This window comes from Bombyx mori, chromosome 17 (genome assembly GCF_030269925.1).
Source record: "Bombyx mori chromosome 17, ASM3026992v2".
Taxonomy (NCBI): Eukaryota; Metazoa; Arthropoda; class Insecta; order Lepidoptera; family Bombycidae; genus Bombyx; species Bombyx mori.
In genome coordinates, this window is record NC_085123.1 from 15,617,412 (window position 1) to 15,635,851 (window position 18,440).

The window sequence follows — 18,440 nt, forward strand, 5'->3', positions numbered from 1 at the left end:
GCGTTAAGAGTTGCATTTGCAAACGAAGTTAAGAAATCAAATAAAATTGGACGAACTTCTTGATTTTTACTTTTAAATGTTTTTTATTTTTTATTAATTTATACACATACAAAACTCACACTATATGTTAGCAGACATAGTTTTTGTATAAACAGATGAATAACTACACGAACGACCGGAAGTTAAGTGATTACCGGAGCCCATAGACATCAGTGTGCTTAGTGCGAGTTTTTGGCTCTAGCAGCAAACAAAGGGAAGTTGTTCCAATTCCATACAGATTATAACTTATTCACGATTGAGAAGTTAAAAAACTCGCACTAAGCAGGTAGGCAGCGGCTTGGCTCTGCCCCTGGCATTGCTGAAGTCCATGGGCGACGGTAACCACTCACCATCAGGTGGGTCGTATGCTCGTCTGCGTACATTGGGCAATAAAAAAAAACACTGAACGTGCATGACTCGGGACATACATACATGGCTGGTTCGTTTTTTTCATGAAATAACTGATGAAGGGGAAGGAAGTGTACCAGGAGAACATAACCAGTAAGGAAGTTACATTTAATATTTCCTCGCCCCGCTGGATGGCCTTGTAGAAGAGCTTCTTGTGTCGCGGGCGGGCCGTCCTGCGGTAGGCGGGCCCCCGCCAGCGCCACAGCGCGCCGCCGGGCAGGAACGCCGCCATCTTGCTCACCCCGCCCACCGCGCCGCCCGCCCCCGCGCCCTCCGACGAGCCCGACACCGTGCGACGCTTCGTCTTCTGAAACAATCAACAATATTCAGTCGTACACTGCATTTGTTGTGGGCTGCGTTGGCAGACCTTTTTTTTCCTACCTATGCTAACCTTGAAAGGCTATTTCAGCTTCGCCTTCAGACGGGACTCAAACCGGGAATGTTGCTAACACTGGCCCTAGCAAGAGCCGTGCTTCGCAGGTCTATGGGCTAATTTACTCGTCGAGCCCTTTGTCGAAAGCGACGGGTTCGGCGAGGACGGTGACCGGTGCTTGAGGTTTGACAGACCAGTCTCGTTGCCGTGGCATCATAATCACAAATATTTACCACTGAAATATTTGGTATAATGCATGTCCGATGGCATCGTTTTATACGCGACAGCTAGACTAACTAATAGATGAACATTTCCTCGGTTATGGAAGTCGAAATCAACCAATACATCCAAAACAGACCAGTCTCGCTATGTGAGAATTCTTTTTGAATCAGCAGTTATCCTTATATCTACCTTCTTGGAAGCATCACTGGTGGACGCCGTCGGCTCGTCTTCCATGCCGATCCCGCTATCCTTCAGGTTATCCGGAGCCTCGTCTCTCTTCAGCGCCGATTTCCCGATGTTACTGAAGTCCAACACTGCGCTTTTCACCAAAGACTTCTTCGACAGCACGGTCTTCTTGATAACAGTTTTCATTTCCTCTGGGGACTTCTCTATCGCTATGAGCGTTGACAGTTTGTCATTAGAGTCTCCAGAGTCTTCGTTGGACTTGTTAGAGTCGACGTATTCTGAGGAAGACTTCTTGATGTCCTCTCCCGATGAGCTGGATTGCTCTTTGCAGCTGGAATGATGCCTCTTCCTGTGTTTTCTATGTTTCTTATGGTGCTTCTTGTGCTTGCAGTGCTCTTCGCAGCATTTGTGCTTTTTCTTCTTCTTCTTGACGTATTCGTTGGGGTCGTCTTCGCTGGAGTGCCTCTTCAGCTTCTCTTTTCGATGTTTCTTTAGTTTTTTCCTGTCTTTGTGTCTTTCCTGTTCCGTAGCTGGTTTTTGGTCCGAAGTTGAAGGTTTTATTTCAGAAGGCTTCTTGTCTTCTCCACTGGCACTGGTGTTACGTCTACGCTTGCCAAGGGTGAATAGTGGGTTTTCGTATTCTGAAATTTTAGAAATATGTATTTTCTAATATAAACTGTTAAAGAGCTGTAAATGTTTCAAGGGTTTATTGTATGACTAGCTGTACCCGTCCGTTTCGCTGGGCATTTAAAATTAACATTATTATTTCTTACCCCCACAAAGATTCTCATCATTAACACCCTCGCAACTGGTGTAGGGAGTCCAACACTCATATAAATATTAGCCTATCCATTAAGTACATGTATTTTCTACATGGATACCAAGTTTCAAGTCAATCAGATGCATGGTTCATTAGGTATAACGGAACATCCGTAAAAACCACTGTAGATTTATATATTAGTATAGATTAAGATTTAATACCAAAACTACATAAGTAAGTAATCGAAGATTCTTCTCACCAACGACAGGATAATTCGGTTCCAAAAATCTTATATCCTCAATGGCTATTCTGCCGGAGTCTCCATCGTCGAATTCTACAGCCACGAATTTATCATCGTGAGGGTCTGGCGAGGAGACGGCCACAGTACCAGGGTACAGACACCGGTACTGCTGCGACCAGTAGGCGCACACTCGGGCACCTGATGGAAGCTCCGATACCGATACTGGACTTACTTCTAAAATCTGTAAGATCAATAACATCATCCATAGTGAATTTTCAGAGAACAAATTTCAGTTGCACCAGAAAACTTAAATCAGACTTTGGTCCTTGTGTTCCAATGTGTATAATCTCTACATGATGTCTATGGGTGTCGGTCGATCCGAAGCGACATATCCTTGAAACTTAATTTGAAATATCGGATCAACAATGTCTTATTTGGGATGTAGCATTGCCATGTCCATAAGCGCATGCCACCGATGACGACAATACGAGCATAAAGGAACAACGCAAAATGAAGCTAAACTTATCCTAGTAGGGACAAAATTTATGAACATTCTTGCTGCTCTCGCTAATGTACTTACAGCATCTCGCAGAGTCTCCTCTCGGGACAGTATGTGTGGTTTATTCCCCCTCTCTCCGTCCAGTGTGATGGCGTACACATCTGGCGCTTGCACTGCACTTAGCTTTCCCGCGTAAAACAGTCCTCCCATGGCCGTGAGCACTCGTGGATTTGAGTCCAACTTATCCTCAGTGAGAGTACATTTAGACACGACCGGTGGTGTAGGATCTTTTGAAGGATTATTTACTTCGCATTCGTCGGTCGTGTCTTTTGATTTCGAGCTCTTTCGTCGTTTTTTCTCGCGACGTCTGTCTTTGTCGCTTTCACTGGATGCACTAGCACGCCGTATCGCGAACTCTAGTTCTGATAGGTCGTCTCTGGAGTGCTTGCGTGCTAATTTATCGACTTTTTCTCGGTTTTTGGCCCGAACTTCATTGAGGCTCTCCATCGAAGAGCTAGTGGAACGACTGAGACCATATTCTGTTTCCTCTTCCTCCGAACGTATCTTCAAAATTGGTTCGGCCTTTAATTTCGGGCGAACTTTGCTAGTTCGGTTTAGTTCCTCTCTTGAAGGTTCGCCTCTGGTGCATAGAATACCTCCTTTTAATTTTTGTTTCGCAAGCAGGTACCCGACGAGGCTGCTTTTAGATTTGGGTTTCTTTGCCACGATAGTTTCAGTGGAATCGGGGCTCGAAACCTTTCGGGGTCTACCAACTTTTCGCTTCTTTGATGAGCCCCTGTCTGAATCTGGGGATAACGCGGGCGTAGACGGCGCTGTAGAATTAGAAGAGGCCGGCAAAGCTGGAGAGAGGGCGTCAATCTGAGCTTTCTTTTCATCGAACTGCCTCTGAAGTTCTTGTAATCTTTCTCTCATATCTTTTTCTATCGCATTGACAAGGGCGTGACACGTCGGCAATGTTTGGGCATGAGAACAACTTACAGAGCCGCATGAACAAGACGTGACTCGTCGGAGGCTCGTCTCCAACTCTCCCCCACTATGTCTAGCTTCGTCTCTTTCTCTTTCACGTTTATGCCGACGCATCTTCTGTAATTTATGCCGTAAGCGTTCTTCTCTGTCATGACTCTTTTTTCTTCTTCTTTCACTAGACGAATCTCGATCTCTATGCCTATGCTTTTCTTTTTTACTCGAGGATTGGGCTTGTATATCGTATTCCCTGTGTCTATCTCTGTCTCTCACAGCAGGACTGTGTAAAGGTTCATTCTTAACGAACGGACGGGAAGATATGGACAGATTATTTTGTGGACTTTCTTCGACCTCTTCCATGAATCTCTGTTCCGCTAATGCACACAATAACCCTAAGCCGCCGAGGGCAGGCTTTGCGGGTTCAGCATTGCAAGGATCAGCTGGTGGGAACTCAAATCTTCTGTGCGGTTCTGCTTCAGTCCTGGGAGGAGATTTCGGTGAAGTTTTAATCATGATGTTAAGTTTTGATGTTGGTCTCGTATCAACGGTCAACGGGACCGGCTCTAAGGAAGGCATGCTTGTGCCGGGAGTTGTCCTTTCAAATTGTTCAATGCTGTTTGAAAGAAGTTCTAATCCACTAAGGTCCACAGGTGGCCTCGCGCTTTGGGGCGTCACTTGTGGTACAGGAGTGGCTCTCGCAGTGTCTATCACCAGCTCATTAGTAGAGCCTCCACTGCTCAAATTGTCCATCGTGTCATCTCTCTCGATCGCATCGATTGCCTTTTCTACGGCGCCTACCATAACTGAATTAGTCAGACCTTCGGAAGAAGACTCTTCGGCGCTATCAATCGATGGTACTAATATCTGCGGAGAGCTCTGGGATTCGGAATCCTCTGGAAAGTGAGCCACGCCAACACAAGCAATATCGCGCTCATCTTCATCGGCGTGGTTGGGAGAATCATCATCGTCATCGATGTGATCAGTTTGGTTGGAAGCATCTTTCTGGACTGGAGCTTCTGAAGCTTCCGGTGGTGGAGTGGGCGGAGCGGCTGGTGACGTGGCCTGGCTCCTGCACGCCTGTTCCGAGAAGTCTGGCTGGTAAAACACGTGAGTCGTTAGCATAGGTTGTTGAACCGGTTCCGGGGCAAACGTCGGCTGGGGTTTCTCCTGGGGTGGCTCTGGCTCTAATTTGATCAAGTGTGGCGTGATGATCGGCTGTAAAATGGATTTACGTTTTTCCTGGTGCGCTGGATGCGGCTGTGGGGCCGGGGCTGGGGCCAAAGTCACCAGTCGAGTAGAATGTGTGTGTGTATGCTGCAAAGTGGCTGTGGAGGCGAGAATGTCTCCTGGAAGAATCTGCAGGTGATGTGACGGATGTGGCGCATGGGGTAGCAACAAAGGTGCCGATGGATACGGCATGCCGCCCCACACCACTGCATGAGGGAGGTCGGGTGGAGCTGGTAGTAAGAGCCAAGCTCCCGATGTTGGTTCCCGGACCAGCTGGAAGCCCCCCATGGAGGACACGCCACTGCTCACTGGTGTCATGCCTCCTACGCCAACGCCTCCCACCATCATACTCTCCATGGACATTTGAGCTGCGAACAAAAATATTAAATTTTTACTAAACTAACAAAGTCGTACTAATCATAAGATCTATGTACTTTGTACTTTTGTATTTGTACTATGTACTTTTACTGGTGGTAGGACCTCTTGTGAGTCCGCGCGGGTAGATACCACCACCCTGCCTATTTCTGCCGTGAAGCAGAAATGCGTTTCGATTTGAAGAGTGGGGCAGCCGTTGTAAGTATACTGAGACCTTAGAATGTATATCTCAAGATGGGTGGCGGCATTTACGTTATAGTTGTCTATGGGCTCCGGTAACCACTTAACATCAGGTGGGCTGTGAGGTCATCCACCTATTAATGCAATAATAAAAAATTCAGTAAATTGTCCATATTTTACTGTGACTATTTCACTTGGTTTCATCTTATCCCTTGCGTTTTTTTTTTTTTCTATCTAAGCTGGTAGCCTTAGAGGGCTATGCCAACGTAACCGAGTAAGTGGGTGAGCTCACGAGGCTCAAACCTGAGGACATTGCTAACAATATCCCTAGCAAGAGTAATGCTGCGCAGAATCTTCCACCGCATCGGACAACGACCGACTGAGAAGATCCAGCGAGAAACTTAGTGGGCTGTGTCTGTGGGTTAATTTACTCGCCAAACTCTTCGTCGCAAGCGACGGGTTCGACGAGAACGATGACCGAGGCTTGAGGTACCTAAAAACACCGTTAGTGGATCGGGAGGAATTATTATTATAATAATTGAATATTTTTAAAGTTTAACAATGTATGCGTGTTGTTATTGAATCCGAACACACAATTCGGTGTCGGATGTTACATCAACGTCTTAATACTATTTTATTGATACATTTGCATTCAAAGCTCGTTCTCTTACAACAGTTTTGTGAATGAACATCGAACGCACGAGCTTACACGTACACCGCGATTTTAATGATTCTATTACGTGTGCTTTCGAACTAGGGCTGTCTCTTTTCGTGACGAGACCGAAAATGATTAAACACGAATTTGAATAACGAAAATCCAGTAACATTTTCCTTTGTTTTTGAGAGTTTTGTCATTTACACCTTTACTGGTTGGATTCAGCGGACAAATGCTGAATTTTATCCAAATGCTACATACCTATATACATTATTATGTTAAATACATATCCTATATTGAGAATAGCGATTTGGATCTACACTCAGCGGCAGTTAGTGAGCTGATGGATGCACATGCACTGCCCACCTTGTATCAAATTGTTACCGAAGTTCACAGACAACAATATGAATGCCATGCATCCCCTTGAGAAGTCTCAATTGTACTGTATTACGGGGACCTCATCCTTCAAACCGGAGCACAGGTTCATATAATCACTAACTACTAGATGGGTTGGGAGATCTTCGTCTACGCAATTTTGTATATATACATACATACATACTTATATATATCGACGCTTAAAAGGCAAACGTGACTAAGCGACAATGCGTGAACTTTACAGTAGACTAATTTAAAGTTGAAATACCTGAAAAAAAAATCTATTTTAACGAATCTAGCTGTAGGATTGAAATGATTTTAAAAGACCTATAAATATATTTTTTTGTGCGCATCGAATATGGTTACTGCCTGTCATTTATGTATACCTAAAGCAGTTATTGTCGCTTAGTCACGTTTGCCTTTCAAGCGACGATATGTTATATTATAGATAAAAACTATATTTATTTTTTCTTTTATACTTTATACTTTATTTTTTCCTTCGTCCTACCATCTTTTTTTTGGAATTAAGGATTACTGGTGCCTGAAGGCCTTTCCAGGCTCACCAGGACAGGTGGGCTCAGCCAGTAGGTATGAGATTTACTAACAGCGGCCCGAGCGCCTACGGAGGAAACCTAACAACTCAAGGGCAGCTGCTTCGCGAATTTTCTTTTTTTTCCCCTACCTATTCGTTGGTAGCTTAAGAAGTTATGCCAGCTACGTCCGGATCGGTAGGTGAGCTCACGGGGTTAACCTTTGAGATTTACTAGTCCTAGCAAAAGCAGTGCTACGCAAAATCTACCACCGGATCGGAATCGCGACCCACCTAGAAGATCTGGCGAAAAACTCAACGTGCTGATGCATGGGTTAGGTTGTACCATTAAAGAATGATTGTTCAGTTTTAAAACGACATTATCGTCCTCAGTGCTTAAATCTCGAATTACGTATTTACATTCGTAGTCCGAAGCTGAATATAAAGTTTCGGAACAGCACTATTCGTAAATACTTAGTAGTATTACAGAAGTAAACGAGCACCGCTGCTTTGCATTCCCACCGCGCGCTTCCGGACCGGCCGGGACTCACAATGCTCACTACATTTAAATACACATTGGCCTTAACGACACATACGCCACGAGATATTGTTGATGTAAAAACACTTATGTCATTTAAATAGGTAGGTAGAGGGGGAAGAGGTTGACCGAAGGAGACATGGATGGAGTGTGTGAATGACGATATGAGAGAGAGAGGAGTGAGTGTTAAGATGACGGCTGATAGAGGAGAATGGAATAGAAAAATTCGCTGTGCCGACCTCGCCTAGTGGGATAAGGCGGAGAAAAAGAAGATGTAATTTAAATACTTTTTAATGTACTTTTATTAGCTTCAGACGTACGTATGTTAGCATGTAACGGAATCTTTGAACATGATTTTGACCCCCTTCAAAACGTCGGATTAACTCGAAATTTGGTATAGTTTATAAGGACCGACGACAATTAAATAACTAAAACAAAATTTAAAAAATTGAAATTCAAGTTTAAACTGAAAAATAAATAATAGTTAAAAAAAACTAAAAAAATACGCTATTATAGAAAATCCCACTAAAAATAGAAAAAAATCTTAATAAATGTACAGTCTTCGATCAAAATATTGATCGAAGTGTACAGTAGACCAGTGCGCTGCTCTGACCAAATACGCTATACCCTCAACACCTTAGCCCACGATGCCATCGACGCAGATGATAGATTGAGCCGGCGCAGAATAGTCCACGAGACGGTCACTCAGAGTGATCACAACCCTCAGCATTGAGAATTTTTTTCCCTACCTATTCGCTGGTGGCCTAAGGGGCTAATCCGGCTTCTCGTAGACCAGTAGATGAGCTCACGGGCTCAACCTGATGGAACTTGCTAACACTAGCCCTAGCAAGAGCAGTGCTCCGTAGAGTCTACCACCGGATCGGATTAATCCACTACTACTATGAAGATCCGGCAAGAAACTCAGTGGATTAATGGAGGATTGTCGACTCAAGGAGACATCGACAAAATAAAAATAAATAAAAAAATAGCCCCGTTTATCCTATCAAGATAATTAGGCTAAAGTAATAAAATAAAATTTTCAAATAATTCGGATGTTTTGAAGTTAATCAAAGTGAAAGGGAAATTTAAGTAAAACTTGTTGAAAAATGTACACAAATAGGATTAGCATGATGTTTTATGACCTTCGTAAGCAGATCACTGCCTACCAGACACAGAACGGACACAATCCCCAAAAAAAACTCCTACCACTGAAGACACTACCAAAACCTCACTAGATGTAATAGCACCCAGAGAACATAAAAACCTAAAAACAACTTCCTTTTTTTTATTGCCCTTGTAGGTAGACGAGCATACGGCCCACCTGATGGTGAGTGGTTACCGTCGCCCATGGACTTCAGCAATGCCAATGGCAGAGCCAAGCCGCTGCCTACCGCTGTCACACATGCATGTCATAGCGCTCGGGAAACACCGTGGAGGGGAGCTTATTCCATAGCCGGATGGTACGTGGCAAAAAGACCTCTGGAAACGCACTGTGGATGACCGCAGTGGCTCCAGGTAGTATGGAAATTCTAGACCTAGTTCCTTGACAATGCCATTAGCCAACTTTAGACGTGAATTCGATGGATCAATTGTGTCAGGACGTAAACAAAACCGCTCCGTGGTCGAAGTCTGAAAGCCATAAGAAGTTTGAAGCGCCTTGACTTAAAGCTGAGAATCGAATAACAAATTCACGCGAGAAGAGATATTCATTTTGTTCTTTATAACTTCAAACTAAATCAACAAATGTGTTTATAAAATCAACTGGTTTCGATCTTAACACATTATCCTGTTAATAAATCTTGTTTATTAACTATTTATATTATATTATAGTTATATGTATATCATTTTTATATTTAACTAGCCTCGCACTCGCCCGCTTCGTTGGGCATTTAAAATTAACATTACTATTTATTGATATTATTATTAGGGAGTCCAACACTCATATAAATATTAGCCTATCCATGTTTTTTTTTTTTTTGTCCTACCTATGCTGATAGCCTTGAGAGGCTATTTCAGCTTGCCCTAGCTTGTGTAGGTGAGCTCACGGGGCTCAAACCGGAGAATTGCTAACACCGCCCTAGCAAGAGCAGTGCTTCGCAGAATCTACCACCGGGTCGGAAGCGCGACCCACTGAGAAGATCCGGCGAGAAACTCAGTGGGCTGTGTCTGTGGGTTAATTCGCTCGTCGGGCCCTTCGTCGCAAGCGACGGGTTCGACGAGGACGGTGACCGGTGCTTGTATTGCTTAAAAGCACCGTTAATGGATCAGGAGGATCCGTGATGACGTGCAATCCATGTATTTTCTACATGGATAACAAGTTTCAAGTCAATCGGATGCACGGTTCATTAGGTATAACGGAACATCCGTAAAAACCACTTATTATATTTATATACAAGTTTTTGCCCGCGACTCCGTCCGCGTGGAATAGTTACTTTGGCATAACACAAAATTTTACCCCCCACTTCATTTACGTAGAAAGTGAAATAGAATGTTAAGGAAGCTTTTTAAACCCCTATTTTGCAAACATTTTTTATTGGTGCTCCACTTGTATTGGTCTTACCGTGGCGTCATATAGCCTATAGCCTTCCTCAATAAATGGGCTATCTAACACTGAAAGAATTTTTCAAATCGAACAAGTAGTTCCTGAGATTAGCGCGTTCAAACAAACAAACTCTTCTGCTTTATAATATTAAATATATATTAGTATAGATACACCTTACTTAATTCGTTAACAAATGTACCTACCTATTGGGCTCCCAGAAAATTAACCCACGGAGTTTCTCGATGGATCTTCGCAGTGAATCGCGATTGTAATGGTTCAACATAGCAGTGCTCTTGCTAGGGCTAGTGTTGGCTATTCTCTCAGGTTGAGCCCGTGAGCTCATCTACTCATCCGGGCGTAAATAAAATAAAATCAAATCAAAAAAAAATTATTCAACATAAATGAAAGTACATACTTGAGTCGACTATTATCAAAGCCGGCAATGTGACTTTTGGACAATTATTGGTAAATCAGAGAAACGAATTATTGACTTTGTATTCCATTGGCAGTTACAAAACTCTTCTGAACGACATCTTAGATAAATAACAGGTTAAGTATTAACCTTAATTTAATGCAGGTTTTGAGCCGTATTCTTTGAAGGAGACGATTATATTCAAATCAATCTGTATTGACATATCAATAACATTTTTTTGTCCAAATGCACAGATTGCCACCTTTGATAATAGACGACTCACTTGTTGAACGTCAAAAGAACTACCGCCAATTCACAAGAACTAGCCTCCGTCCTGAGAAGAATTGGCAAGAAACTCAGCGGGCATGTTTTTTTAATTTTTAATTTTAGATATTTTTTTTAATATTAGATTTTTTTAAATATTCCCGTTTTACATGAGTATAATAACATAACAATTATTACAATATTGAAATGCCCGGAGCGAGCAACTCATTCCCACTTTGTGCAATCTTCTAGCTTCTAGCGTAGCTGGAATAGCCTCTTAGGTTACCAACGATTAGGTAGGGAAGAAAAAGAAACTGTAAAACTTAAGCTATTATTTTTATTTGCGTCGTAGACAGACGAGCTTACTGCCCTACTAATGTTGAGTGGTCCCTGTCGCTCTGTTTGATATTGAGGTTTTTTGAAATGCGTTTTTTTTCCCGCCTTTATATGAATCGATTATGATACGATGTTATATTCAGTTCCTCATTATCTTCTCAGAGTACGATATATTTTGTAGCTATGTAGGTATATACTCGGAACATCAAGTAATTTAAGTCCAAAATCGTATGATCTTAATATCCAAGCATGTTAGGCGTAGGTACCTAAGGTATTGTAGCTAGATCCCGCGCTTACATCTCAGTGCGTCTATGAAACAACTATAATAATATGGTGAACCTAAATAAGTTTCTGCAATATATCCACAACAAATAGAAGGTTCTAGTATGTATCTACTGAGTATGAAGGGCACTAAGAACCCATTCCGAGATTGCCTGCGCATATCCTGACAATCAATTTCTCGTTTTCCAGACTATTTTAAGGAAAAAAGAAACCTTCGCTTCTAGCGTCGTGATTGAGACGCATCAGCATTTAGCATTTATGAGTCTTTCGTACCACACGACGAGTCTAAATGAGCTGTCTGAATTAAGCAAAACGATATTTTTAAGGTAATATTATTGGATATTAGTAAATTCGGAGAATCGTTGTACAATGCATTTGCGAATTGTTTCAAAATTGACAAGGACATTGGCATAAACAGAACGATGTGATGCCATTGTAAAGAGTAAATTGAAGCCCCGCAGTTGAAGGTCTCATTACTCTATAAGTAATATTTCAGATAGTATTCCTAGTACATGGTAAAACCGCGAATTAAAACCACGAAATCTAACGTAATCATAGCATGAGTCATGAGGAAGCGTTGTCAAAACGCGGCGATTCGAGCGCCGAGTGTGAACGCGACGTAAATCGGCCGAGGCGGTGAACATCAAGGCCCTCCTTTCATCCGCCGCTCGCGTCTGATTGGTCGCGGCGCGCGGGGGGCGGTGCCCGGAGGACTCCCTCGCGTGTTAAGGCCGCACTACGCTCGTCGTTTTTTTTTTCATCGATATTTTCCGTGTTATTTTTTTTTTAAGCTATTTAATTTATGGTTTCGGAGTGACAGACCTCGCCGCCAGTGAATAGACACGCTCCGATCTAGTTTCTGGTTTCACACGTTTATTTTTTGTTTCGAACTGAAGTGGTTTTGTTCATACGTGATTCGATATTTCCATAAACGCTAATCATCTTATTAATGTATCGCTTATGACACTACGGTTTTGATTAGGATCCTTTAATCGGGATCGCTCATTTCAAAAGCTCAACTAAGACGAAAGCTCCGAGACACCCTTTCTGATATACCTACGTGGTATAGTTATTATTAAACTCAGCACCAAATTAGCTTCACAGAGAATCTGTCAGTTAACCATTTGAGTTAATATGAGATACAATTCTGCCATTTCACTTATGTCCTTCAAGCTACGAGAAAATCCATTTACGATGGCATCGAGATAAAGACGAGGATCTAAAGAGGATTTAAAGTTATTGACGTCAGCTTATCGACATCAACAACAGAACGCGCACGGCGACAGGTCACTAGAATATCCGAGTTTATGGCCGAACTTCTCGAGATGGCTTGGATACGAGCAAGCGGATTTTCAATAAAGATAGCATAATATGTACATTTTATTACATTATAAAAACACTAAATTTATTAAACAATTTTTTAAAAACATCAATCAAATCAAGACCACAGAACAGAATTCGCATGGGTCTGTGTTGAATAACGTCGACCGTAATAATTAGAGAGAAAAAAAAAACAAATTTCGTCAAACGTCAAATTCTTGAGTCATTTTTGACAGGTCAGTTATAAATTGCAAAGGGAACTTAATCGCTTGGCTCTATGTTTGTAATAAGTGTAGAAAAAAGAAATGTTTTTATTTCTCTTCATGAGCTTGACGACTTAATAATAAGGAAAACGAAAATTCGATGCGTCTATAATACAATTACTTGTGATCTTTTCGAGATGAATTTGATAAGTAACCAAAGCGATATTATAATAGCAAAATTGAATCCTTTTAAGTTAAATTTCCATAGATAATCAGATAGATAGCTCTGGAATTTTTCGGCAGTTTTTGTACTTGGCCTAAGCATGATTTAACCGCGAATTTTAAATACATGCTCCATACTAACACGTGTAGCAAAACACATAACAAAACGACTAGTTGAAGCTAAAAGTAAGCCGTTAAAACTCATCACATTTCAATAGCCGTAATAAAATGCTATTATTAGTACAATATAAGAATAATATATAGCACGTACGACTTCGCAAATAAACAAGTCTGAATGTAAGGCGCCACAGCACGCGGTCTCGTAAAAACTCAGGGCTATTTTAAAAACGCCGTGGGATTTACAGCAGTCGGTACTTCTTCTGATGGTTACCGTCCTAAAATGATCAGCCGGCCGTCGGACTTACCAAACAGACCGGCACAGTTGCAATGCCGCGACCAAAACATCATAATAGCCAGGAGGTGTTACATAACGGGCGGGAAGCTCCAACGCGCGGCAGTTCCATTTTCAAAACTTGTGTGCCGTCTCGTTCTAACGCCGATAAGATGAAGCGAGATAAGCTACGTCACAAGTTTGGCAAGTTCCGGCGGTCTTGCAATGCAGTTGGCGCGTAGCTACCAGGCGAGCATGAGTCAGTAGGAGGTGTGACTTACCGGCGGGGTATTGCCACAGGGGCGCGGGCGGCGGAGGGGCGGGTGGGGCCGGCCACGCCAGCGGGGCGGAGCGGTCGTCGCAGACCACGTTGGCCATGCCCACCGTCATGGCCGCCTGCGCCGCGTCTGTGGGATGACAACAGAATGACGTGGCGCCTGCGAAATGGACACATGCTTGTCATTTGAATTATTTACAATCATTTGAGGTGCGATCTTTCTGGCTGCGTCAGAACTTAAATTTGGTATTACATATATAATTCGGTAATTATTTATTATCACGATCAAAGTTACATTCGCGTTGATACTGCACAGATAACAACAATGTCCGTAGCATTTTACCGTTGACAATAAGTAAATTGTTTATCACAAGCGCTAAGATTCATCGATTAGGAACAGAAATAATGAATACTGAACCCTATTAACTTAAATAACAAATCACATCTGTTTTACTAAAACCTTTGTTAAGTAACACAAAATTCCACAAGGCAAAACTCATTCGCTTTAAAGATCAAATCGCCATTTCAAATGCTTTTTAATTGACAGTGAAAAAAATCTATTAAATTACTAGTACCTATATGGGAAAACATACCTATATTTGCAATAAGAAATATTGTGTCGATACTACTGTCTGAGATGAGAGCAGGAAGATGAAGCAGTAACTAGAACCTAAACCTATCCTGTTTCCTTCTCTCTCAAAGCAATATCAAAATGTGCCTTTACAATTAATTATACTGTCAAAAATTGGAAAATCTCTTCACAAAAACATTTTTTTAAAACTTATCTCCGTGTACCCTCTAAATAACATAATGAAACCGCTTCCGATAGGGTAAAGCCGAGATAGATGCCCCACTTTTTGAAATAGTCATGTAATTTTGAAAATATTAATTTTATACGAATAATTTCTATTAATGTAGTTAGCTCAATCCTTCGTGTTTAATTAGTATAATTTTTTTTAACCTATCAAATACAGATTTTGCAGAAATTCGTTTTTCGTAGAACCTTTTTTTGGAGGATAGATGCCTACCTATATGGATAGTTGCCCCACCAAGAAAATTCTGAGTAGGATAGATGCCTGCAGTGCAGGATAGATGCCCTTTATACCGTGTAAACGAAGAAACCAAACCAAATATTAAGAAGTTCTATTCCTAACAGAGCAATTGTCTCCAAGAAACATGGGTCATAATAATAAAAAATATTTTGTATTTTTTAAGTCTATGAATGTTTATAATTAAAAGATAATTATCATATCACACAAATGATCATAATTAAATTTTTAAAGCGTTAAGTAAGCGTAAGCTAAACTACAATTTTTTCAGTTTCAACAAGCATTATCCTATTTTTTTTATTAAATTAAATTTTACAAATATTTATTCAACGAAAATATAAATTCTTAATTGTTTATAAAATATTCACATTAAGTGTCAATGTGTACATTGCAAAATCATATTTTTTTATATTAAATGAACACAATAAAGATATCTTTATTATTTTGTCCAATTGAAGTTTAACTGGATAGCTCTTTCAATTTTCCACATCTTCTACATCATTTCTGAAAAACACGTTTCATGTAGCTAGTTCTGAAACATTAAACATTGACTCCAGTCGGATTGCGACTTCGTATTTTTATAGTTTTCAAAACATTCAATGCAGATATATTTACATGCGTTTTAGGTTTATCCCTTACATTTCTTTAGGGGCAAATCTATTGTTTTATTTCCTTTCATTTTATAGTTAAGTGGATTGTCTTCATATTCGCTGCTTGAACTATAAATCATTTGTTTGTGTTTTATGTTTTCGTGGCATATTTTTGCTATATTCTGAAATGGCAGAGTATGGAGGGATATATGCCTCTAAAGGCACCTATACCCCAAAAAATCAGGGCAACTATCCTTTGTGATAAGGATAGATACCCAAATTTTTTGTAAATAAATTATAAGCATAATAGCATTTATTTACACTTAGATGCAGACTCAATGAGCCAATATATTCACGTAGTAAAAAATATAATGGACTTTTACACTAATTATAAAGTTATACCACGCTAAATACTAACCTTTAAATCTTTGACGTGTTCGTCAAATTCCGCACGGAGAAAATTACATGCACGAGGAAAACACTTCGTCACCACGCGATTGTCAAAAGGTACATAAGGTATAGGGTAACTGTGGTTCCTACTTATTAAATTATTTTTTTGTCATGAGTGCGGGAAGGTTTTTAGAACATGAGGCATCTATCCCGCTGCGGCATCTATCCAGGTTTTACCCTATATTAAGACCTATTACCGACGTATACCTAGTACGTACCTAGTAAATATCTGATATCTATGATACGAAAGCCTAAATCGGCGTATTTTATATACATGTAGGTATTTCTGTATACATTAAACCGTGTCGGATGAGTATGTATGTATATCAGTCTCCCGCTCAACAGGGAATCCTAATTTGAGGCCCGATCCACATGTGGCTTTTATTTATAGTTCGGCGAGATATAACTTTACTCCTTTGACTATGGTTGCAGATATCGGAAACTAAGCACGCCACCTACGGAAGATCGTATTGTCAGTAACATTGACACGACAACTCTTCAAACGAGACCGCAAGACTGCCTCATTGGAGTAATGGAGGAGAGGCACCATTCATAACCATCATAATCTCCATATGTTTAAGACAGTAACAGATGGTTTGGAATAAGGTAGATAGGAGAATATGAAAGAAACTACATTGGTATCTAGTAGCCAGGGTTATAAGGCTCGTGTAATGAAATAAATGGTTGTACAAAGACTATTTTATGGAGTATTAATGGATGCTCCTACATGACATTGAAGTTTTTTTTATTGTTTAGATGGGTGAATGAGTTCACGACCCACTTGGTGTCAAATGGTTACCGGAGCCCGTAGACATGTACAGCGTAAGTGCCGCCACCCACCTTGAGATAATAGTTCTAAAGTATCCGTTTTTACAGTACAACGGCTGCCCTATAACCCTTCAAACTGAAACGTATTACTGCTTCACGGCAGAAATAGGCAGAATGGTGGTACCTACCAGTGCGGACTCACAAGACGTCCTACCACCAGTGGTTTGTTGGTTATTTCCCACGGTGAAAGCGATAAAGCTAATGGCTTTTGTTTTGAGTGCATTGTTAAGGACAACCTTTGAACATATTGTTGCGATAAAAAACGTCTTGAATCACACATAAATCGTGATTCCCGAGATAAATCTATAAATACATGGATATGTAATAAACAGTGGGTCCGAAGCTATGGTTCTGGGCTGTGTGTGCCGAAAACACGAAATTCATGGTACCTATTGAGACTCCAAAACACAAACATTTGCCACTAAGATCGGTCACTTGCTGCTACGCGATGATCAAGTTTGTTAGAAGTCCAAAGCAAATTGAGGACAAATATTAAGAGAGCAAAAAAAAAGTCAACATTTTTAGGTGCTTCACAAGAGGCACACGAAGATTAAGTTAAAAAATTTTTTTTTTCAAATACCCGTAAACAAACAATACCTATGTAATTTGGTAAAAAAAAAATTCGAAGTTCAGATCTATTAACACAGAGCTATAATTTTTATTTTTCAGATGTCTGTTTTTCTTCAAGACACAGCCTAATAAATAAAATTCCTAAACTCTATTCCAGCTAAGCTATTTAGGAAAACCCTGAAGGAATGTCGTTTACCCTCTGTAGACTTCAGGTGGAAGTCCTGGTTCTATTAGAATTACGGTTATCGCGTCCTTCTACTAACGCAGTCCTAGTTGATTTGAAATTTAATATTGCAGTCGGAATTTATCCAGTCTTCAAAGCGCTTGTTTGAAGAACCCGAAAAATGATGTCCAGCAGATGTTTGACTTTCCTATACCCATGCACTTTCGCAGGCTCCAAGCGGTTAATAAGCAAACATTCCTACTCACGCAGAAGCCGATCCTTCAGATCCATTAACCTCAGCATTAGACGCTTTCAGCTCTAACACTAGGAGCAGGCTTACGGGGACCCCGTTAACTGTACTTGTCGAACTCGACAAACAGTTCGACGTGCAACCTAACCTAAGCATCAGCTTCCACCAGATCTTCTCAGCGGGTCATTCCGATCCGGTAGTAGATTTGAGTCGTCTATTATCAAAGGTGGCAATCTGTGCATTTGGACAAAAAAATGTTATTGATATGTCAATACAGATTGATTTGAATATAATCGTCTCCTTCAAAGAATACGGTTCAAAACCTGCATTAAATAAAGGTTAATACTTAACCTGTTATTTATCTAAGATGTCGTTCAGAAGAGTTTTGTGACTGCCAATGGAATACAAAGTCAATAATTCGTTTTTCTGATTTACCACTAATTGTCCAAAAGTCACATTGCCGGCTTTGATAATAGTCGACTCATTTATTCGCGAAGCAGCTGCTTTTAGGTTGATAGGTCTCCTTAGGAGGCACTCGGGCAGCTGTTAGCAAGCCCCATCACTCCTGGCTGAGGCTTTGCTCGCCCACCTATCCTGGTGAAACTGGAAAGACCTTCTTGCCACCAATAATCCTTCCTTTATTAAAAAAAGCAACATTCAGTTTTTATACTTGAAAAGTCACTACATTAACAAAACAAAA

The 18,440-nt window shown here is 40.9% G+C and overlaps 1 protein-coding gene across 4 annotated transcripts in view; it reads right to left on the bottom strand.

The window, feature by feature from the left end:
- The window catches only part of LOC105842657 (protein winged eye), a 106,079-nt gene that overhangs the window by 4,600 nt on the left and 83,039 nt on the right, over positions 1-18,440 (bottom strand). For 2 of the 4 annotated variants that reach the window (XM_038016998.2, XM_038017001.2), the window contains 5 exons: positions 13,845-14,000; positions 2,810-5,307; positions 2,248-2,470; positions 1,232-1,869; positions 554-754 (listed from right to left, as the gene is read on the bottom strand). In XM_038016998.2, the coding sequence (XP_037872926.1) occupies positions 554-754; positions 1,232-1,869; positions 2,248-2,470; positions 2,810-5,307; positions 13,845-14,000 (3,716 nt within the window). The remainder of the gene's footprint in view (positions 1-553; positions 755-1,231; positions 1,870-2,247; positions 2,471-2,809; positions 5,308-13,844; positions 14,001-18,440) is intronic. The other 2 variants (XM_038017000.2, XM_062673452.1) reach the window with 2 other exon arrangements.